We start from the raw sequence: 23643 nt of genomic DNA, 5'->3' as shown, positions 1-23643 counted from the left end.
GGCACCTAACCGTTCAATCAACCATCGATTTTCTTCGACAACTTTTAGTAAATTTTGCGTAGATGATATGATTTTTTTTTATGAAGACAAATTAAGATCTCCAGAATCCAAAATATGATTTAATGGCAATCACAAAGCATTTTTTTTAAATTTTTGTACTGACATTTTTTAACTGTATAGGTAGTTGTTTCCCTTGCCTCTACTGACATTATGAAAAATAATGGCATGAAAAATGCTACTGTCATTTGCCATCGTACTGACAGACAATTTAGTGACAATGACAATCGATTGATTGTTTACAAAATTACAAAACGAAGTAAACAATTTATCTGAAAGAAATTATTTTATTTTAAATATAGAACTTATTATTCATAAAATACAAGTTAAAAAATTTATTTTAACTTATATGCTGCCAAAAAGGTTCCACTCAGCTTTGTCATGACATGGTCATAACGCTAGTTTACAGTGGAAATATTTAGGTACTACTTCAATTTTTATTCAGATTTTAATTACTTTGATATTGGCTGGTGGCATTATGCACTCAAAAAAAGCACAATTAAGTAACTACAAAAAGTTTTTACTCAATAGAGTAACTACATCACCGCCAATATTTGAATACATTGATTCTTGTTTAGCGCGCGACGATGAAGCTAACCATTATTCTTTCCACAAGATCATGGTAAGTTGTTTGTTGTTTCTACATTCATTTCAGTGTCAACTCCTTATTCTACTACTACCTTTACTTGTAATCTATATATATATAATATATATATAGATTAATATATATATAAGAATTAATAAGAAAGATTAATATATATATAATAATCTTAATTTTTTTTTTAATAACTGTCAATAAATTTGTTAGTACTTAACCAAAATGTTCTTTAGTATCAATGTTGAACTAACAAGTTAAGGTTATGATCAATAGCCTCAGGAGAACTAATTTTAGATCTAATCTTTCCAGGTGCACAATTGGCCAACTAGTCCTGAGCAGCTTTTCTCTGTATTGAATGATTACTTTTCAATTATGTTCATTCCTATACAGTTCTCCAGTCAAAATGGATTTGCCACATTTTATACAAGCAGTTTGTCTTTAATACAAAAGATTATGAAACTCGATTTCATGTTTCCGTTTGAACGTAATATGTATAATATGGATATACTTTTTAATGATAAAAGTTCAGCAGACTGCTTCGATAATTGGATTTCGATTGAGGATATTGTTGGCAGTGTTGTGAGCAACCGTCTTAATGAAAAATTAGAGTTGGATCTCTCTAATCTGTGCAATGATACTGGTAGGTTATTTTCTCTATACTAATATCATAAATATGAAAATAAAAAAACTCTCTTAAGGCCTATACTCTATACCCACACATTGGACCTGTGCCCGGGACAGGTTTCATCTGACTGGAGTCTAAAAATATACATACATTTTGCTTTTACAGTGAAAGTGCTGAATATATATTTTGAAATTATAAATCTTGACTTTTTTCCCGGACAATCTAAGGTCAGGCGTTGTTTAGTAAGTTCGCCTGCACAATATGAAAAATTCCGTTACTTTCCATTTTGTGCATAAATCCTCTCTTTGTACACCCTTGACCACAAAAGAAACACATACATGATAAATATAAAATTTCTAGACCTTGCAGATTGGATGATGCATTAAACGTGTTGATATGTCAGTCAGCAAAAACTATTATATAATTATATTCTTCCAATTAATTGAATAAACAAAATTTTTTTTTTTAATTTCAGAATTTTCACAAAAGGGTTTATGTTTCTACCGTTTCAACCTTTTATCATTTTTCAAAATACTCATGCTAAGAATGGGAAGAGATACAAAATTTCTCAATTTGAGTAGGAATAATTTAAGGTAAGTGGGTGAAGTTTCCAAGGCCTGAAGATATTATAATGCTAGCTTTTGCTTACTCCCATGTTAGCTATGTTACTCCTGAATCTATATACCTGGTCTATTCTATATATGTGTCAAATTTCGTCAAAATCGGCACAATATTGACGTAATTTATAACAAACAAAAATACGAAAATCTCTTTATCATATTAGTATACAGGCAGACTGAAAGTAAGAATGTTAATTATTACACCAATTTTCTACAATATGGAAGCCTTGGACTATGGCTAAGCCAAATCAGTTTTCTCTCTAGTGCCTGCCGCTCCGGAAAAGACGCATAATGTTATGTATGCCTGTCTCTAGTAAAGACGCATGTTTTTCTTCTATCTCTTTTGACTTTGTCTTATCTGTAACTTTTAATTGATACCTATAAAGTAGTAACATTAAGTTAAATTATAATTTTGCTTTTCAGCCAACTTCCAATGGATATTTTGAATTTCTTCATAAAAGGAAATCTTATTGGTATTAATTTAAGTAACAACAATGTAAGTAACACATATACTCGTACATTTGAAACATACTCTTTGTTTATATACGTATATATTTTGCTTCTTTACTTGAACATAGAAGTGGGTGTGTCAATTTCAAAAGTTTCTTTTTTTTACGCTGTTTTTACCTGGGAGCCATTTTAGGCGACGGGCTAACAACCTATATCTATTTAAATCTCAATTCTATCATAAAGACTAACAGCTAAACAGGGCCTTTCTTGTCTAATACAGATTACATCGTTATCTGAGCTGCAGAGATACAGTAGTAAAATAGAGAAGATCTGGCTGGAGGGGAATCCCGTTTGCGAAGAAATGGACGCGCCGACGTACATTAGACAAATTATGATGAAATTCCCGAGAGTAACCGAAATTGTAAGTAGGTACAAAATAAAAAGCTGAAGAGTTTATTTGTTTGTTTGTTTGAACGCGCTAATCTCAGGAACTACTGGTTCGAATTGAAAAAAAATTGTGTTCAATAGACCATTTATCGAGGAAGTTTTTAGGCTATAACTATAAAATCACGCTGCAACTATTAGGAGCGAAGAAATAATGGACAATGTGAAAAAAACGGGATAAGTTATGGGGTTTCAATGATGCCCAAAATAACTATTCCACGCGGACGAAATCGCGGGCACAGCTAGTTTAAGTATATGGGACAAATTAGACTGAGCCAAACCCAAAGTAAGTTCTAGACTTGTGTTTTGGGATACCAGCTCAACAATACAATTCACTTCACTATAACCACATTATGAAGTCCCAGTATTGTCTCTTATCTGTATGTAAGTAATCTACACTACACTAATCTCGGAAAGCAGAAAAAGTTCCTTTTTCGTCACGGGGAGCGAACCTGAGGCCGTGCATCAGAGTATCATTAACACCGCGCTAAACAACTTGATGATTTGGGAAAATTTCGATTGGATTTTTGTAAGTTATATATTTAAATTTTAAAAAATATGTATATTTCAGGATGGTGTGAAATTAAATGAAAATGGTTTAATATTGCCATTCATCAAGAACTTCGCCGTGACTCCGGACAGACACACTAAAATGTTGGTAGAAAAGTTTCTCAGTCTGTACTTCTCGCATTTTGATCACTCGAGAATAAGAATTGACAAGTTTTATAATTCGCCGGCATCCCTCACCATCACTACAGCTTTTACTCGTAAGTACATTTTTTTTGCCTTGTGGTTCCCGGATCAATGGAAAAAAAATAAGAATAGGACCACACCATCTCTTATCCATGGATGTCGTAAAGGGCGACTATGGTATAGGCTTATGAATAAGGGATTTTTCTTTTAGGCGATGGGCAAGCAACCTGTCACTATTTGAATCTCAATTATATAATTGAACCAAACATCTGAACGTGGCCTACCAGTATTTTCAAGACTGTTGTGTTGCTCTGTCTACCCCGCAGGGGATATAGACGTGATTTTATGTATATGTTGTGTATGTTTTTTCTTTAATTTTAATTATTCTTAAAACTTATTTTTAAGAATAATTAAAATTAAAGATAGTGTGAATGGATATTTTGGAGTGGGAAGACGTCACGTTATTTCAAGACTCTGTTGGCTCTGTCTACCCCGTAAGGAAAAGAGACGATATATTATTATTACTATATATAATCATACTTTATTTGCGTGTCCTTCATCAATATTCCTAAAATTTAATAACTAGTTTGCCAACCTAACCTTTCAGCCGAGGACGAGAAACTGCTACCATCCAGTTTCGCCGTGGACGGTCGCAACATGATCAAAATAATGGACAGGAGATTGAACAGAAAGGAACAAGAGATGAAACTCAATAAGAAATATTTCAATACGAAGAAACAAGTGATAGACGCGCTATACAGGTTCCCGGAGACTGTGCACGATCCCACCACATTCTGTGTCGATGTTGTTAGTAAAGATGTGAGTATTTTTCGTTATTACATACAAGGCTGTTGGCTCTGTCTACCCCGTAAGGGATAAAGATGTGATCATATGTATGTATGTATCATACATATGATCACGTCTTTATCCCTTACGGGGTAGACAGAGCCAACAGTCTTGAAAAGACTGATAGGCCACGTTCAGCTGTTTGGCTTAATGATAGAATTGATATTCAAATAGTGACGGGTTGCTAGCCCATCGCCTAAAAGAAGAATCCCAAGTTTATAGGCCTATCCCTTAGTCGCCTTTTACGACATCCATGGGTACGAGATGGAGTGGTCCTATTCTTTTTTTTATTGGTGCCGGGAACCACACGGCACTTTTTTTCGTTATTTGTTTCTTTTATTAAACCCCAGTACAAACTAGCGCCATCTGTTGGCGTGTAGTTTGCCGTTTTGACAGATACATCTTTACAGAACTAGGTGCTTGGTAAGTTATAAGTAAATAGGACTTGTTAGCACGACTTTTCTTTTTCATATAGAATACTAGCTACGCCTCGCTCCCGTGGGAATTATCTCGCGATAAAAGTAGGTTATTTTCTACCTGTGCACCAAATTTCATCAAAACCTGTCCAATAGATTTTGCGTGAAAGCTAACCAAAATATGAGTTCCCCTGCAAAGGTTTCGGAGGTCAGACAGGATTCACCCAATCCAGGATCCATGGTCAAAGGTATACCCTGGGCTTCTCTCCAGAGAGGTGAGGATGCAATCGGGACTATAGCCTGGAGGAAGAATTAGGTTTAGGCGGGAAACCGAAACTGCCTGCAGTTCGTTACATATACACTGTATTTTTTTTACAGGTGATTTTATAATTTTTTTACAGATGACTTTATTTTTACAATTTTTCTAGCCCATCGCCTAAAGAAAGAGTTTATAAGCCTATCCCTAAGTCGCCTTTTACAACATCCATGGGATGATAATAATTTTTACAGATAAATCACATGCTGTTAATCATAGACGGAGTTTTCAAAGTCACGGCCGACATCCCTAGAAACGTTTTCCGATTCAGACGCACTTTCCTCTTTGTCACGACTATACAGAATCCGACGACATGCTACTTTATAAGAAACGAGATGTTACACTTGGACTACGCTAGCCCGGAAATGATACAGAATAGTTTCTTGGTAAGAATTGTTAATAATTCTAAATAGAATCTAAATGAATAGCCGTATGGTACCCGGCACCAATAGAAAAAGAATAGGACCACTCCATCTCTTTGCCATAGATGTCGTAAAAGGCGACTAAGGGACATACTATTAAACTTAGGATTTATTATTGTATCAATCCATTCATCATTACATACATACATACATAAAATCACGCCTCTTTCCCGGAGGGGTAGGCAGAGACTACCTCTTTCCACTTGCCATGATCTCTGCATATTTCCTTCGCTTCCTTCCATTCATCATTGTGTATAAAAAATTTCATTTTATAATTCATACTGTTTTTGTACTAAATAAACATCTCTTTCTTTCGTCTACTAAATATTCTTCCCATATTACAGCAACCATCAAGAAACTTATACGACTACGCGCTCATAAACCCAGACCCAGAAGAAAAAAATATTGTGACCAACGCATTTTGTTACTTGACGCAGTTAAGAAAAGATGAGGCAGTAAGGTAAAAAAATCGTACTTATATTAACCATTATCGTAAACTTGGGATTCTTTTTAAGAGATTGGATAACATCTCATAATCTAACCAGCTGTGAGTGCTCCGATGTTAACTGGTATCTGGAGAGCAACCAATGCAGGTTTGATCACGATGTTCCTCATCATCAGAGCATCGGTTAGCAACAAGCTCAGTAAGATTATACCTTGCAAATCAAATTTTAGTCAAGTTACGATTATTCGTTCGACTTTTATATATTTTCAGATAAGGTTTTAGAGTAAATTACTTTTTATTTCAGCCGCCTGAAAACGTACGACTGGGATATAAAGAAGGCGTTGAAATTCTTCCAGCAAGAATTGAAGAGTGATCTGATACCAATGGACAAATTTGAAATGGATCTGGATGAGGGCCACCTATCCGATGAAGCAAATATGGATGAAGTAGATTAAATAAACTAGATTTTTAATTCAATATTTGTTTTATTTACTTACTAGCAGTGCCCGCGCCTTCGTCCGCGTGGAATAGTTATTTTGGGCATCATATTTATTTTTGCAAACATCCTCCTCGGCTTTATCAATTATAGCTGCTAATTGTTATGCGACTTGGCGACGACTTGGCCCACATCATTACCCGCGACGGAACGGAGACCGTATAGTGAGATGAGAGGCCTTTGCCCAGTAGTGGGATCTTACAGGCTGATACTTTACTTTACTTTAAAATAGTAATACCTATCTTCAGTTTAAAAGTAGGTAAGAGGTAAAAACAGACAAACATACAAAGGAGGGCGATCGAAATATGCGGGGTGAGGGGGGGGGGGGGGGGGTCAGGCGGTCGCGTATTAGAAAGAACGCTGTTCACCGTATTAAATGTTTCGCTGCAAATTGCTTATAACGACTATATCTCAAAACCTATTCGTCTGATTTATATACTGTAAATGGCAATTTTAGTCTACATGAAAAGCCGAAAGTAATAAACATATTTATTTGGATAAGGATTAATACTGAATTAAAGAAAATTGGTTTTAAAATAACTTATGTTTATAATGAAAAAATAATCTTAAAAAATGAACATAAAAGTGGTTATTGTAAGTAAACCTTAAGAGATAGATATATGCTCTCGCGGACTTTTTTGTGGCAAAAAATGAGTACTTCACATCTTTAGTACATTGTTTTACTATATCTTTGTTGGTTTGCGCAGCGTTCGCGTGGAAAGCTCGCAGATGGCCGACTCATTCAACTTTCACCTGCATTGACGTTTCCCGTAGGAAATCCGGGATAAAATGTAGCCTATAGCCTTCCTCGATAAATAGACTATCTAACAGTGAAAGAATTATTCAAATCGGTTCAGTAGTTTCTGAGATTAGCGCGTTTAAACAAACAAACAAACAAACAAATAAACAAACAAAACAAACTCTTCAGCTTTATAATATTAGTATAGATTTACTTACTTAGTATAAAATTCCGAAAGTTGATAGCAAAATTATCTCGTTATTTTTTTTATCTATGAGAAGCTACTTACAGCCACACAGTCTGAACTACTTTTATTGGTTTACATAAAAGCATTTTTTTTGCACTTTGATCATGAAAAATTTCATATTTACATTTCTTCTCTAGCTATATGGAAAATTAGATTGAACTTGAATTGGTTTTGAAAAAATAATCCTGGCATTTGTCCTGGCCCTGGCTGTGTGTTCACTCAGCGTCCACCAATTATCTCAGCCAGACGTGGTGTGAAAATCCTACCTACCTAGAGCGAACAGGCATTGATTTATATGGCCCCCTCTTATTTTCATAATCATAGCTCACTTAGTGTAATTATTTCAAGAAATCCCTAATATTTCTTGATAGTCTTTCGTATAAGCGCCATGCGTTGTTTATGTGCTTCTGTGACCGTCGAACGCTTGTACGGCCGCAGCTCGTCGTTTCCAAAGCCAGGGATCCACATGTTCCATTGGCGTTCTGAAAAAATAACATAAATTATGACAAATATTAGGTACAATAAATTTATTTTTCTTAAAAAAAAAATTTCATAACTTGCATAATACTATGAGTCAAAATTTCTCTCTGTAGTTTCTGACACTTTAGTATAGAACCACTCTTTATATCTTTACCATGGATGCTGAAAAAGGTGTCTAAGGAAAGACTTATAAACTTGGAATCCTCATTGTAGGCGATGGGCTAGCAACCTGTGCTATTTGAATCTCAACTCCATCAATAAGCCATGAAAGGCTGAATATGGCCTTTCAGTCTTCTTAAGACTGCTCTGTCTACTCTGCAACTCATATAGTTGTGTCAATTTGTATGTGTGTATAAGTGAATACAAAATCTGTGTTGTGGGGTGGGTGTATGGTGGTGCTTTTGTTTGATATGTCCACAAACTTGCAACCTACCTAAATGTAGCTGCACATCCCTTAGTTCCACAGAAGGCGCATGCCTGTGTTTAGCGAGAGCACAAGAGGCGTTCAATGTTGCGTCAATGAAATCGTCAGCTAGCTGTAGCAACATTTCTTCTACCTCTTCATCTAACTGCACAGTGGGGTCAACCTCCCGTACCAACTCTTGGAGACGAGGTCTGCTAAGCAACTGAAAATAATTAACCATTTCTTAAATATTCACTTAATTTAAGAAGCAGATTTCATAACTTGGTAGAAGCTTTCATAGAAATACATACATACATAAAAACACAACTTTTTCTTGAAAGGGGTAGGCAAAGACTACATCTTTCTACATGCCACAATCATATCCACTTATAATAATAAAATACAGTATATTACTTTTGATGGTTTAATATAAAGAAAATATAAAATCATTTTTGGGTTTATTGTTAAAAACAAAAGTACAAATCTTTTCTCTTTATAATATTAGTATGAACTAGCTATAGACTACAACCTATAAGAGTGCCTCTTTGACCTTATGTATTTATTTTTGAATCGGTGAAGACATTTGTTAACCACAATAGGGACACTGAATTTGTAAGGCATTCCTTTTCCTTTCAAAAGATTATGTTGGTAGATAATAAAAATCATAAAATTTTAAGAAAGTTTGTATTTAGGTGCCTTAATGAAAATATATTTGGAAGCCTTACTTGTGTTGTTGAGTCTCCAGCTCCGCTTTGGCTTGCTTTAACCCCCGCTTGGGCCTGAGTGCCCATAGGACTGTGCTGTGACGGTGAGCCCTGCACAGACTGCAACTGAGGACTCTGCATGGGGTTGTTCACATACTGTATGGTGCCTTGATTCAGTTGACCTATTGTTGGCATATTCGGTGCCTGATTCGACATGATTGTTTAATTTGCTTTTGGTGTCAATATTTTTCAAGTCTGTTAATTCAAATGAATAACAAAACAAAATAGCAGGTATTTTACTGAAAAAGTTGAAGTAGAAAGCAAGCAAGCAATGACAAACAAGGACGTACGCGTTTTATTTACTTTTTTTCATTTAGTTTAATCGTAGAGTTCAATCAATTTCAATATGTCACTATGACATAAACTTGACAGTTTTGTAATAAAGTTTTGGGACCAAGTTATATGAATTTATGCAGCTTGTCCTTAGAGTACAAGTATGTACAAATCTAGTGCAATTTAAAAATATGGGTGATTTTAAGTTATAAAAATTTATACAAAAGGAATTCGTTAACATTATTATCATTTTGTGGAAAGATTTTTATCATTACTAGGATAGCGATATTTTTCCCAAGTTTAAGGGAAAATTTATACCGTCTCTGAACTAATCGCTATCACGTCCATGATTTACTCACAATCACACATTACTACTGCAAGAGCAAAAAAAAAGACACGTTCTACAAAAGATATGTGCCATGCACAAATAATAAAAAATATTAAAGTAATTTATTTTGTTTGGTTGCTCAGCTCAACCTGCCGGGGGATCATTTTTTTTAAAAAGGCTTCTGTAGTCAGCATTAAAATTACCATATTTTTTTTAACACGCATTTATTTGAAAATAAGAAAACAATACCAATGTAAAAAGTGCTCAATTGCTCATATTACTAATGAATTAAATCACAATACAATCACATAAAAGACGGGTTAATACATAATATAATATTCACTAATTAAGTGAGTCGATCGATACTACTTATTTATCTTGGATTACATGATTTTAAGATTCCACAAATATTTTGGAATGTAAATTATAATTATTTTTATTGATATCATGGTAATCTTATAAATAAAACACATTTTTTTACCAAAATAATGAGAGACCAAACTTAATTTTTTTAGCTAGTACAGTAGGCAACATATTGCCAACACCCTACTCCAAAACATGTATTATATTTATTTGCTGTCTATTTTATAAATAAATATAACTAAATCTTAAAAAAGTTCCTAAATTTTGATCTAAATAAGAATAGATTGATAAAATATAGATAACAGGTTTAATGGTGGGCTCTTTTAATATCATATTATGTTATATGTATAGGTATGTTAAGCGTATAGCGTAAGCGCCATACAATTAATTTTGCGTAGGAACCTAAGTTTATTTATCTTTGTTAAAATATTGATTTATTTTTAAAAGGAGCTCTTATTTTTGAGACATATTATATAAGACATTAAAATAAGTCTATGGTATAAAAATAACTGGGTCAATACAATTATAAGTCTATAAATAATTTGAAATTTCTTTTTACCACTAGTAAAACGTATTAAAACTGTTATAATACTTTGGAATTAATTATTCATATTTATAATTATCTGATGTTCAAACAAAATATGTCCAATTTGTTTCGACTAACAATTTTTTTTTATAGTCAGAGTTATTAATCTAGGCCATGTAACATTACGAGTGTTAGCACATATTTATCATTTCTGTGGTACTATGGTATTAATTACAAGGTCGGAAAATGCCCTTGTATGTACACAAATATTTTACTAAACCTATTAACATTTTAAGTACTATAAACCTTTTAAATTGCGCATTAGATATGCTTTACTATAATACATAGTCATAATACTGCATTTAATTCACATCAAGTGCGTCAGAATAATAAAAAAAAATACTCATCTAGCGTCAAATACAACTTAAAAAAGCTTTAAAATAATGGACAAAAAATGTAATGAATAAAAAAAAAGAACAGGTTCCACCGAGATTTGAACTCGGATCGCTGGATTCAAAGTCCAGAGTGCTAACCATTACACCATGGAACCGGATGCGCAGTCGACGATTACTGTCGAAGGCATGCCGATTCATTCAAATGGTGTACATCTCTTATCAAATGTGATGGTTAATTATATAAACATAAGAAAATGCTTGTTAAATAAATTTTTCAATAAAGGCAAGACCTCTTGATCACATATAGTGCTTAGAATAATTTCCAAAATTTAAATAACAAAGTGTTTTCATAGTGATTTTATAAAGACGATGAAATGTAACTTAGATATACTACATTTACAACTCATTCAATGAGTCGTTGATCTCGTCGAAGGTCTTTGCCTTCTAAAAACTAGCTCACAAAGCTGTCAAAGTAAATTCATCTATAGGAGTGTAACATAAAGCAGCTATCAGCTTTTCCCTATGCTGATTTTTTGTAGTTTTACTCAACTAAATAAGCGTGCCCCGAATTTATATGAAAACGCTTAGGCCGCACAGGCTTCCGCATCTTCAGGGTTATACAGATGGTCGGATGGATCCACTCTTTTCCAGTGAAGTGATTTTGACACGATGCCGACGGGTTGCTGGAAAGATAGAAAAAATACATGATTATGAATGAAAAAAATTATTTATCACTTCATAATCTTTTGACAAAGTCGAAGTTAATACTCGTGTGTGTGCAGATAAAATCGAACAATTTTTTAGCGAATTTAAATGCGTCAGTATAACATATGCCACAAAGATATTGATTATTCTTATAAAGAAACAAACATGCTACATTTTGTACTATGTTTTTTTTTTTTTGGACAAATTACACTGATTGAGTTAGCCTCGAAGTAAATTCGAGACTTGTGTTACGAGATACTAACTCAACGATACTAGATAAATATCCAAGACCCAGGCCAATCAGAGAAAGTTCTTTTCTCATCATGCCCTGGCCGGGATTCGAACCCGGGACCTCCGGTGACAAAGACAAGCGTACTACCGCTGCGCCACAGAGGCCGTCTAATTATACTATATATTCTATGTTAATTACACTACACGGAACACCTGACATGGTCACGTGATCAGACAACATGTGCGCTCTTGTGGCTCTTTTTATTAATTCAATCAATAACATTTGACGTATAGCGTAAGCATGGACTATCATACCCAGCACTTACTGTAATAACTAACAAATTGATCGTTCATTCTGAAACAAGGTCTTTTCACATTATTGGCGCAGTGCCTAAATAATTTCACTTGGTATTTAGATTTTTGAAAAAATACCTTTTGTGCAAATTTGAGTTACATATTTATTGCTCTAATAATTTTGCTTTATTACCGATTTATAGGTATTTAGTGTTTAAATATTATACTCCGAAAGTAATGCGTGCAAATGCATACAATTTCTGAAAATATAAAACTTAACGTAATTTAACTGCACGATATTTATAACAACACTTTTAAGAAAAATGCCTGATACGTTCCACCTGGAAAGATCAAAATAGCATTTCGACAAATTTTAGCAGTATCTTTACCTTCAGCATCGCAACAACTTATTCCTGGAAATTGTATATTTTTAACTCCCGGTGCAACAGACATCGTATTAGAAAATTTGTGTGATGGGAATAAAAATTTAATTTAAAGATAAATATTTTGTTCAATCATATTAGTTGTTTAACGATAAAATCTCTTACATAAATCAAAATACATTGAAAATTGATGAAGATGATTTAAAGTTGTTGTTTGAAAGCTTCATACTTTACTAACGCACGTCGATTCAGTATTGATTGGAGGCACGTGGCAGAGTAATAATAGCTTGGCTAACTCAAGCCAATATGTTAATTGTATAGAGATTGTTAGAAAGCCAATCCTCATCATCAATGTGGTTGCATCTTTCTGATCATTTATTTAGCTTATACTGTGATAGCGTAAATTGTGAGTATGGTTACTGGTGTATAGCCTCTATTTTTTTTAAAACCTGAAGCTATATAATTTTAAGTAAAACCACAAATTATCATTTTTGTAATGAAAACGTCGCAAATTCTCTTTTTTGTAATGACATTTTTGCCCCATTTACATAATCTAATATTACTTATTATTGAAACACTAGTGCTTGTGTCAGGATAAACGGAGCGCACACTGAATGGTTTAAGATTGAGAAAGGCGTTAGGCAAGGATGTGTTGCGTCACCGTGGCTGTTCAACCTATTTATGGATAGCTGTTTGACAGATTTGAAAGAGTCTAAAAGTGGATTAAGGATGAATGAGTTACTCGTCAAATGTCTGCTCTATGCCGACGATCAGGTTATACTGGCGTCATCAGCGGAGGAGTTACAGGAGATGGTAAACTGTATGCATGAAGCTTTAAAAGAGAAAGGAATGAAAGTGAACGTAAGTAAAACTAAAACACTGGTTTTTGAAATGGAGAAAGAAATGACAGCATGTAATATTTTGATTGGAGGAGAAAAAGTGGAGCAAGTGAAAGAGTTTGTATATCTAGGATCAAAGTTTACATCAGATGGCAAGTATGATAGTGATATTGAAAGGAGAGTGAACGCGGGGAACATGGTGAATGGAGCTTTGCATGCCTTTATGAGCAGTCAGAAACTATCCAAAAAGGCTCGACTGGCTGTGCACAGGGGCGTGTTGGTCCCGACATTAATGTATGGGAGTGAAAGTTGGGTATGGCAAAAGAAGCATGAAAGCAGAATAAATGCAGTGGAAATGAGAGCGTTAAGGAGTATGATGGGTGTGAAATTGAGTGACAGGATAAGGAACAGCGTGATAAGGGAATGTTGTGATGTGAAAGAAGATGTAGTTACAGGAATAGAAAAGGGTATGTTAAGATGGTTCGGTCATGTGGAGAGGATGAATGAAAGCAGGTTGACTAAGCAGATATACAAGGAGAGTGTGGAGGGAAAGGTCGGAGTGGGAAGACCTAGACGAACGTATCTTGATCAAATTAAGGACGTCCTGGTAAAGGGTCAGGTCAAAAGTACCCGAAACCGCCGAGCTTGTATGAAGAGAGTTATGAATGTGGACGAAGCGAAAGAAGTATGCAGAGATCGTGGCAAGTGGAAAGAGGTAGTCTCTGCCTACCCCTCCGGGAAAGAGGCGTGATTTTATGTATGTATGTATGTATGTATGAAACACTAACTTAAGCCTCATGTAAACAAAAAACATTTGCAATTTTCTGTGTATTATTAACAAGATAAATTTATAAATCTTAAGCCTCAGATAAGATAATCTTTCATATTAAGTGCGCAATAAAAGCAATTGTGGCTACGTTAATTTAATCCTGAAGTGTATTCATTTTACAGCAATAATAAACCAGTAGTTAGTAAATGTGATGATTATGACATGTTATTTAATGACAAATTAAAATACAACAAATAAATTGACCACGAATTTTAAAATACTTAAACAGTTTGTAACTTAAAAGTGTGCTATAAAAATGTACATAACTACAAAATTTTATCACCATTCATGGGTTATTCCAAGAATTATATGAATTAGGTTCTAAATGACTAAGAAGGAGTAGTGCCAAGATACTTCGTGCCATAATAACATCGCGACATACCACGGTCTGATAGTGATACTTTTTAGAACGATTCGTTGCCCAGCTGCTGTGTGGGTTAGATAGAAAATTATCTACATAAGTTTTTATATTTTATTAAAATGCCACTTTGTATAGCCGTCGAGCTTTTTAGTTTTTTAATTATTCTATTCTAATTTAATTTTGTCTTTACGAATTTTCTGCATTCAAATCTTCGTCTACTTCTAAGGGTTCATACAGACGAACTGCAAGTTGTAAACGTCAGAGTCTACTTCAGCCGTCGCCATCTGTCGACGGCAGCCGACGACGCGTCGGCGGCAGCAGTCAATACGTCGACGGCTGCCGCCGACAGGTGGCGATGTTTGCGGTTCTTGCGTGTTTCGTCCGCCATTTTGTCAGTCGACTGCAAATAGACGGAGAGTGCGCAAGCGTCACGCGTCCACAAAATGAGCTACCTTAATGTCATGGCGAGTCTTTGCTCAGCTGGTATACTTTTCCGCATCACGGTGTCTTGGCGAGATATTGAGGCTTTCAAGATAGTTGTTAACTCATCAAAAGAAGCGATTGACATACGAAAGTAATTGAAAAATTTTTTTTCGTTCTCTCGTAAACGTGGATAGAGTGTATTAAAAATCTCCCTCTTGTTCTCTATACATTAATATTTCTTCAACCCACACTGAACGTATCTTTCTTTTTCGTTGTTGTCGGCGACGGCGGCGGAGTAAAAGCAATAACAGTGTTTCTTCCTCGGAATCCATTTTGCAACTGGCTCCTATACCACGACTACTAGTACGCGGCATTCTAATACTGCAAACGTCGCCTGTCAACGGCAGCTGTTGCCGCCTATCGGCGGCAGCCGTCGACGTATTGACTGCTGCCGCCGACACGTCGACGGCTGCGGTGGTACCCTGCCGTCGACACCATGCCGTTCGTCTGTATGCGCTCTAAAGGTCACGTTTTATTATTAAACAAAATGCAATTCTGTCGCTTCACAATGGGTAAATCGCATTTATTTATAGATCAAAGCAGAATTTAACGCGCTAACATTCCGGCTTTTAGACTGTATCTTTAAACATGTCAATCTTAGAGTAGAGATTAAGTTTTTTTTAACATTTACTTTAGCTCACTGACAACCTGTTAAAAACAATGTCTAATAAAAATAAAAAAAATCGCGATTGTTGGTACAGATTATTTAACATGCAAATGCTTTGCAAACAACATAAGACCTTCTGGTAAGCAGATGCGGTGAATACTAATGAATTTCAAGACCTCGAGTCGAGCCCTATCTTGTTCTACCCAGATTAAATAAATAATATAAATAGAATCTACAAGAAAGTGTCGTATAAAACATCAAATATGCATAATGATCATATCAAATGCTACTGTGTTTATATTTACAAAGAAGAAGTAGGTATTTTCAAACTTCAACATACAATAAGTTCCTCATACACTCATGCTTATTTATGTACCTATTCTTTTTATAGTAACTGTTTAAAAAACGTTGGGTACGAAATAGTTCTCAACATCTAGACGAGTCTGCAGACTGATCATCTTTCAACCGCGTGATAATTTTCTAGTTTAGAAAATCATTCGACCTCGAAAAACCGCGTTCGTTCACGTTAACAATGAGGCACGAGTAGCTAGGTGACTTAATATTTAACAATGGATTTAAATATCCCGTTCACTTAAATATGGAATTACATTAACACAAAATTTTGAGCCCATAATTTTAAGTTGTTTCAAAATTACCGTTACAATGACGACAATTTTGAATTAAGGCAAGCACGACATAATTATATTATACGATGCTTGCATACTTTTGCTACAACAATAAATATAAATATTTACAAAAATTACACAGATTGAGTTAGCCCCGAAGTAAATTCGAAACTTGTGTTACGAGACACTAACTCAAAGAAAGTACATTTTATAATAAATACTTATGTAGATAAATATCCAACAATACCTAACTACATATAAATATATCAATCAAAAATCTTTCCTTAAACTTTACTGATTTCTGATATCACAAACTGGTATTAATATTATCTATAAAGCGATTAGTCATTAAAATACGCCTGGAAGGGAAATACCCTAATCACACGTCCTATGATCAATAGTGACTACTGTTGTTGGTAATTTCTTCAAGAATGTTGTCAGGATTTAGTCAGACATATTTGGTTTTTTACAATCATGACAAAGCAAAATTTGGGTGGGCGGGTTATGATTTGTGTTAAGAGTTTTTAGTCCATAAGCTACACCCACACCTAAATGGGCAGACCGACTAGGTCCTGGTTGACGAATAAATGTATAAAAGTAAAACTTTTTCGTTTATCTCCCGGGCTATATTAAATTTAATCTCCTGAGGAAAACTTCCACATCATAAAGCTATTTTTAACAGGATAAGCATAATTCATTAAAGAAAAGCAGATTATTAATAAATACCAACTCTTTATTCTTTCAAAGAACGAAATACAGATACATGATAATAACGGTGAATTCAAAATGTTTTCTGAACTCGTAAAAATATAGCATTTTGACGTTGAATTTCAAAAAAGAGAATGCGTGTTTTATTTTTAATATTAATGGGTGACGATTAGATGACGAACAGAAAGTATAGTAATGCTTTATAAAAATAACTGTTAGTGGTGGGCCTAGGAGATATCTACCTGTGAATGTGCAAATCACCTTAAGTAGTAATGTTGTCCAGGTATATCTTAGGCCCACTTATTGTATTTATAGTATTAATTGTTAATCCCGTGTCTGAAAATTAATTCATGTGAATTTCAAAATATCGCGAGCCAGTACTTTTAAACACGATATTTTATCTTATCGATCTAATCAGTAGGAAATTGTATCATACAATACTGATAAGAATACATGACAAAATCACGCCCAAGTGAAAAAATTACTACGCGCGTGCTAAACACATTTGAGAAGAGAAGCTAATCGATGTTTTCTAATAGCGGGAATCATTTGAATGATTTCCAGTGTCGTGAGTTATTGATTGACGGGGCCGAACAAAGAATAATTCGATAAAATTTTCCAGCAGGCCGAAACAAACTTTAAATAAATACACATACATTCACGCCACTTTTCCGGAGGGCAGAGACCACATCTTTTTACTTGCCGCGAGCCCTGCTATCGATTCATCCACATTCATAACTCTCTTCATACACGTTTGACGGTTTCGGGTACTCTTGACTGACCTTTTGCTAGAACGTCTCTGATTTGATCAAGGTACGTTCGTCCAAGCCTTTCCAGTCCAACAGTCCCAATCACAGAATTTAAATAAATATATCCGCTAAAAAAGGTTTCAACGAATGATGTTACGAACGACAACAGGAAATTAAATATTAGTCATTCATTCAGCCTTTTGAAGTTTGTAATTTTTTTTGTTCCGTCAAAAGACTATTTTATTTCTATAAAAATATAAGATTTTAATTATAAAGCCGATGATCACTAATTGAAACAGTATTAAAATAGAGAAAATTGTATCTTACCTTCGCCGTTAACTTTCCGTCCTCTCCAATCAAGAATTCCTCCAACCCGAAGACGAGTGGTGAGGCATTCCCTAGGTGGAAGATCCTGGATGAAGTACAGCGAGTGACGCGAAACTCGATCGTCTTAGCCATGAGCACACTCGTGATCATGTACACCGATTTCTTGCCTTGTAAGTCTAGAACAAATGAAATAAATGCACATTATAACAAAGAAAAAATCTTGAGATGATACCGCTGAGAATGACATTGACATTGATTGAGACATCATGGTTGAGAAGGATATAGAGAAATAACCTAGGAATCCGAAACGTTATGGCTGATGATACAATTCAAAACGCAAAAGATAGAATACTTGTCTCTTAATCTCTTACACTTTAGCAATTTTAGCTTCTGGAATGAAGTTCTAAAATCCACCAATTTACGAATTTTGTTTTGTTGTTTGTACCATATCATCCTTCAGGTGAACTTCAGATTTAGATAATAACAGTTTTATCAAAGAACTATTTATAGTACTAGCATAACGTTATCATAAACCGATGAACTTTGTCAACACAGCCACACCACAATGTAACCGTTGGTCAAAACTTATCGGTAGATAACAGTTGCAGAGTTTGCTAAATATTTTTCAACAAATAGCGCATTTAGCGCACCTTCTCCAACTTAATATGGACTACACATTAGAGATATGTTCCATACCGGATAACGTCGGCCTAGGGTATCTCGGACCCAAATGCAGAGGGGAAAATAAGCTAGCTCATCAGCACATTGTTCTTTCAGCATCATCATTTTCCCGTCATCTGCAGTCTGCATTAGTATCTTTGCCCAAGTCCGATTTATTTAGCTCTATTTGGTGTGATTTTAGAACCAAATCAACCATTCTGTACATTTTTGTATATGTAAACTATTAGAATTTTCGGTGGTAGTCTGAATCTAATATTTTTTTTATATTGTTCCTCTCTATATGTATGGACAGCACGAATATTTTATTAGTTTCCTAGCAATAGATTGGCTTTACATGTAACGGAACGATCTATTGTAAGTATCTCTTTTATGGAATCAACTTTAGGATCATTCGCAAACAGCACCAAACAACGGTCGTTTCAGTGTCGACGTGATAAAACGAACCTTTTCTGAAGGTTGCGTGTTTTCCATGGAATTTTTTTTATATTGTTACTCAACTGAATATGAACAATGCGTACCTTCTTTGGATTATCCTGTTTCAGTTGAAAAATATCTTCATACAAGAATGCCTTCTGGTATTAGGTTATAATAGGTTCTTTTCTATTGCGGTTTGCCTCGCCGCGCTCAAAATACTTTTGAATATTTAAAAGGATCAACATGTACGACCTTGCCCTGTTTTATACATTTTTACCAGCTTTGAAGTAATATTTGATAAGCTATCTTACCTTTGTTATTCTTAACATCCAAGTAAATATTGTTGACGAGATCCTTGTTCTTTGGGATTGAACATTTTGAAAAATTCACCATGATCACCCTCACTTTATTTTTGATTTTCTCATCTTGTAAAGTTATCTGCAAACAAATACGTGGTTTTAAAAATGAAATTAATTTGGACAAGGCTTTAATTGTAACATAAGAATGCATGATAAAAATTAAATTTGAAAAACCGGCAAAGTGCGACTCGGACTCGCGAAGGAAGGGTTCCATATAACCATCACGTTTGTTACTTGAATATTCTTTTTTATATTAAAGTTTCTACCTGCTTATTGAAATCGACCGAAAAATTGCTTAAAAATATGAAGAAATGCCAAATTTCTTTGGTTTTTATAAAATCGGTAGAACTACAATGCAGTCAATACATACCACGTTGCATGTCCACTCTTAATAATTTCAGAGAAATTAATTAGATGGCCCTGTCGATAGACAAAATTCGCTTGTTGGGCCGCCCTTTGATAATTGCTTTACTGTTATTTCATTATTTTCTTTGAAGGGTACTAACACGTAAATATTTTTGGAAAATTTAAGCAACTGCCTTCTACCACTATTAATATTGAGAAAAAACACGAGAAATTAACTTGTTTTGTACCCTTGAATATAAACCCCATTTTTAAATTTTTAGTAAGTAGGTATTTGTTGAAAACAACAATTATCATTAATTAATTCCTTTATTCATTCATTCCCAATACTTTGTAAATAAATGTTCTGATGAGATTTTTTAATGATATGTATTATTTTACTAAGTTATTAAGAACCATCCTGTTATTAAATTTCATGCCATGAAGTCTTAAATTATGCATAGTTAGGTAGGTACCTACTTTAGCATGGTGAGTGAGACACAACAATGTTTTTGTACAGTGCAATAAAATAAATAAATTTTACTTTTTTCCAATAGTGTAAATGCAATTATTCTTTTCTGAACTGTTTAGAACTATTTTATCATAGGTGATATAAATATGGAAATAAACATTAAAAAAGAAAACAAAATTAAAAAATAATCATTTCATTTACTAGATACCAGTTTTCTGTTCAGAATAATGTGGTAGGTATAATGTATGAATGGAATTTTTGCGAAATTATTATTATGCATGTTAATGCAAATTAACTTAAAGATCTATGCATATCTTAATTGTATCTATGTGATTCTTAAAACATGGCCGAAATAAGGACCAAATTTTCATTTAGCTGTATTATAAAACAATAGAACAGTAGTTACCTATTTCATTTATTTTGAAAACCCAATTCACCAGGTTTTTATGTACAAATATTTTACGATGAATGGATGCAATCCCTTTAGGTAGGCAGGTAAATAGTTTCGTGTAGGTCCTTTACAGTACTAATGTAAATCATCTTTGGATGCATGGAAACCGGTAGCAAGAACGTGTCAAGGTCAAACACAATGAGGTATAATACTTCTTCAATGTCACAAAGCACAATAAAAATAAGTACAGTAACTTAAATCGTAAAAAGCATTTACCTTTACGCTTTCGTGGGGAAACTTGAAGTCACTGTCGAGGAAATTGCCCTCCTCCAACCATTTCACGTAATTGCTATCAGATTTCTCTTTATTAACATTCTTCACCAATTCACCCAACGGAGTGAACATTTTGCCATTTATTTCCTTATCATTTTGAACGAAAAGAGATGTGCATTTGTAAAAAAAGGCTTCTGTAATGTGCGGGATGCATATCAACTGACTATTCCCGATTTCAATTTCGATCTCGTCTCTGATAAATGGCCACGCATCTTCAAGTCTCAAAGATTTTAAGTTATCCAAACTCACGTCTTTGCGAATTTCATGTGAATACAGAGATTTCACAACAACTTTCAATTTTTTCGGCATTTTTAAATTAGGATAATACTTAAGCTGAAAGAACACGCACTACACACCAATGTCAATTTGCAACTGACATGAAAGAGGGGGTAAGCACAGGAGAGAGGAGGAGGATATTGGCGAATGACAATTAAATGACAGGTTAAGAAAGAGAAGACAGATAAATCAATACACGATTGGCCCGTGTTAATAAGAGATAGATAATAAAGTGTTACCACAATGTATAATTTCATTTTCCCATTGATAAACTCTTGAATTTGTTACGTTTGAGCCAGGTTAATAAATAATATTGAATAAAAAAATTACACATCTAAATTCACGGGTCAGGTCAAGAGTACCCGAAACCGAAGCGAAGGTAGTATGCAGAGATCGTGGCAAGTGGAAAGATGTAGTCAGTCTCTGCTTACCCCTCCGGGAAAGAGGCGTGATTTTATGTATGTAAAATCACGACGATCACGACTGTTTCCCTGAGGGAGGCAGATACTTTCTTACCACGATTCCTGAATACTTCTATCGTTTTATGCAAAAACTTGCCTAAAAGTAGTAGGTACTTACATACTAAAATAGGTATTAAATTGTGTTTATGTGTGTTAAAGATCTTACACCAACTTTAATTGAATCACGAATCACGCTATAGTTGCATGTAGGTACGTCACGCTGCAGACACCATACGGACACGCATTCCCCACATGACATCACTGATGATGAATTTCAATTATGTTAAGGGGCTAGGTACTATGATTCATTGCGTCAATCGGTGGATACCACTACAAACTTTTCACGCGTGACGTTTCTTCATGTTGCGTTTGTCTGGTCTAGTAAGTAATATTGTTACTATGAATGTAATTAATCATCTATTGAAAAACACTATGTTTTGTAGGGCAATATTAATTTATTTATTCTATATATTATCGTCTTGAGATTCAGACAAGGAAATTGAAATAAACATATTATATAATGTGTTATATTAATTTTATTAAGTTCTTCAAAAGCATTTACTAAACATTGCAAGTTGATTGATATTATAGAAGAGAGCTTTTATAAAATACTGACTTACAAAGATATATTAGTGCAACAATGCAATCAAATCGGAATGTACAGAAAGAAACTATTCAATAAATTCCATTTACAGCATTAAAAATATCAATAAAACAATAAAGTTTTTAAAATAGGAATCATTTCATTGCGTTTCTGTAAAAAGCAAAACTGATTTCATTACAAAAATAATTTGTAAGGCTGGCCTACCTAGCTTGGCCCCAATAATTGTGCGATGCCCTTTGATTCATCACAACTCCAATCAGTCTCGACTCCATGGCATGCATCTAAGTTCATTTTTCCGTTTTTGCTCTGAATTCTTATGTTTTTCATAACAAAATAAAAATCAATAAAATAAGGTGGTAGTATGCCAATGTGAGAAAAAAATCTTAAAAGGCTTATCATTTGTGAGAGTTGCCCAGTTTTTAATTTGGTTATATATAATGGTGTAAAGGCAATAAGTCTACTTCTTATGAGCATTTGCTGTTGTAGACTGGAATACTGAAGAGGCCGACATCAAATTTTCAATGTACTGCCCTAGAACTTGGTTTTCTGAACGTAGCTTCAGATTTTCTTCTTTGACTGAGTCCACCCTTTGTGATAAATCTGAAATGATAGCTTTGTTTACGTTGTTTGTCAATTTATGAAATTTGTAGTTATTTCCACAGGAAACATATCAGCCAAAAATTTTAAGGTATGTATGGACAACATTCATAAAAAAAATATTTAGAAGTTGAATAGCTGGATGTAGCAACCAGAATCACTAAAATAAGAGGATTGTTGGAACAACTTACCATCTAAAGTATTTTGCAATTCCAACACTTGTGATATCAAGCGAGCCTTCTCTTCTTGTTCATCAATTCCCGAATCAGGTTCGAAACTCGGAGGACCATTCAAACCTGGGCTGGAGGAGCCCCCTGTGTACGAACTAGGTAAAGAATCCATTGACCGTCCGTGATCTAAATGATTGTTCTCTACGTCATCCGTAATAATCACTTGGGGATCATCGTCAGCAAGCGGAATATTGTCATCATTACACTTCTGCATGATTGAAGACATTTGGTTGCTGTTTAGAGAAAAATTAAGTAATAACTAGGGCGAGAGCTAATAATCGATACCTATGTTTTCTTGCTTGGCCTTATTCTCGTTCCTGAACAGCAAAAGTAAACAATAAATGTGACATTGTTAGTAGTTTGACACTGACAATTAGATTTTGTTAAATTCTTCT

General features: G+C 34.4%; 4 protein-coding genes and 1 non-coding gene across 6 annotated transcripts; 1 reads left to right on the top strand and 4 right to left on the bottom strand.

Moving 5' to 3' along the window:
* Window positions 1-288: 288 nt before the first annotated feature.
* On the top strand, window positions 289-6392 carry LOC106131478 (nuclear RNA export factor 1). 2 transcript variants are annotated; one of them, XM_060950067.1, is made up of 10 exons: window positions 289-479; window positions 965-1295; window positions 1756-1873; window positions 2324-2396; window positions 2631-2771; window positions 3366-3561; window positions 4095-4306; window positions 5260-5451; window positions 5832-5947; window positions 6237-6392. In XM_060950067.1, the coding sequence occupies exons 2-10, from the start codon at window positions 1028-1030 to the stop codon at window positions 6385-6387; spliced, it is 1467 nt and encodes a 488-aa protein (XP_060806050.1). In that variant the 5' UTR covers window positions 289-479; window positions 965-1027; the 3' UTR covers window positions 6388-6392. The 2 variants fall into 2 exon arrangements, with proteins under 2 accessions (XP_060806050.1, XP_013186044.2); XM_013330590.2 differs by having other exon boundaries at window positions 289-679.
* A 983-nt stretch (window positions 6393-7375) lies between these two features.
* Window positions 7376-9338, bottom strand: LOC106131479 (transcription initiation factor TFIID subunit 12). The gene is made up of 3 exons (XM_013330591.2): window positions 9023-9338; window positions 8328-8520; window positions 7376-7896 (listed from the first exon to the last, which is right to left on the bottom strand). The coding sequence occupies exons 1-3, from the start codon at window positions 9215-9217 to the stop codon at window positions 7769-7771; spliced, it is 516 nt and encodes a 171-aa protein (XP_013186045.2). The 5' UTR covers window positions 9218-9338; the 3' UTR covers window positions 7376-7768.
* Window positions 9339-11029: 1691 nt separating this feature from the next.
* Trnaq-uug (transfer RNA glutamine (anticodon UUG)) lies at window positions 11030-11101 on the bottom strand. The gene has a single exon. It is a non-coding gene; the product is annotated as a tRNA-Gln (tRNA).
* Window positions 11102-11216: 115 nt separating this feature from the next.
* Window positions 11217-21469, bottom strand: LOC106131658 (uncharacterized). The gene is made up of 4 exons (XM_013330827.2): window positions 21024-21469; window positions 19495-19621; window positions 18089-18264; window positions 11217-11629 (listed from the first exon to the last, which is right to left on the bottom strand). Exons 1-4 carry the CDS (start codon window positions 21387-21389, stop codon window positions 11531-11533), a joined length of 768 nt encoding a protein of 255 aa, XP_013186281.2. The 5' UTR covers window positions 21390-21469; the 3' UTR covers window positions 11217-11530.
* Window positions 21470-22321: 852 nt separating this feature from the next.
* On the bottom strand, window positions 22322-23592 carry LOC106131475 (short coiled-coil protein homolog). Its single transcript, XM_013330586.2, has 2 exons — window positions 23210-23592; window positions 22322-23021 (listed from the first exon to the last, which is right to left on the bottom strand). The coding sequence occupies exons 1-2, from the start codon at window positions 23472-23474 to the stop codon at window positions 22879-22881; spliced, it is 408 nt and encodes a 135-aa protein (XP_013186040.1). The 5' UTR covers window positions 23475-23592; the 3' UTR covers window positions 22322-22878.
* Window positions 23593-23643: the final 51 nt, after the last annotated feature.

The sequence above is a fragment of the Amyelois transitella genome, chromosome 20 (genome assembly GCF_032362555.1).
Source record: "Amyelois transitella isolate CPQ chromosome 20, ilAmyTran1.1, whole genome shotgun sequence".
NCBI lineage: Eukaryota > Metazoa > Arthropoda > Insecta > Lepidoptera > Pyralidae > Amyelois > Amyelois transitella.
This window is presented reverse-complemented; position numbering and strand designations above follow the sequence as displayed.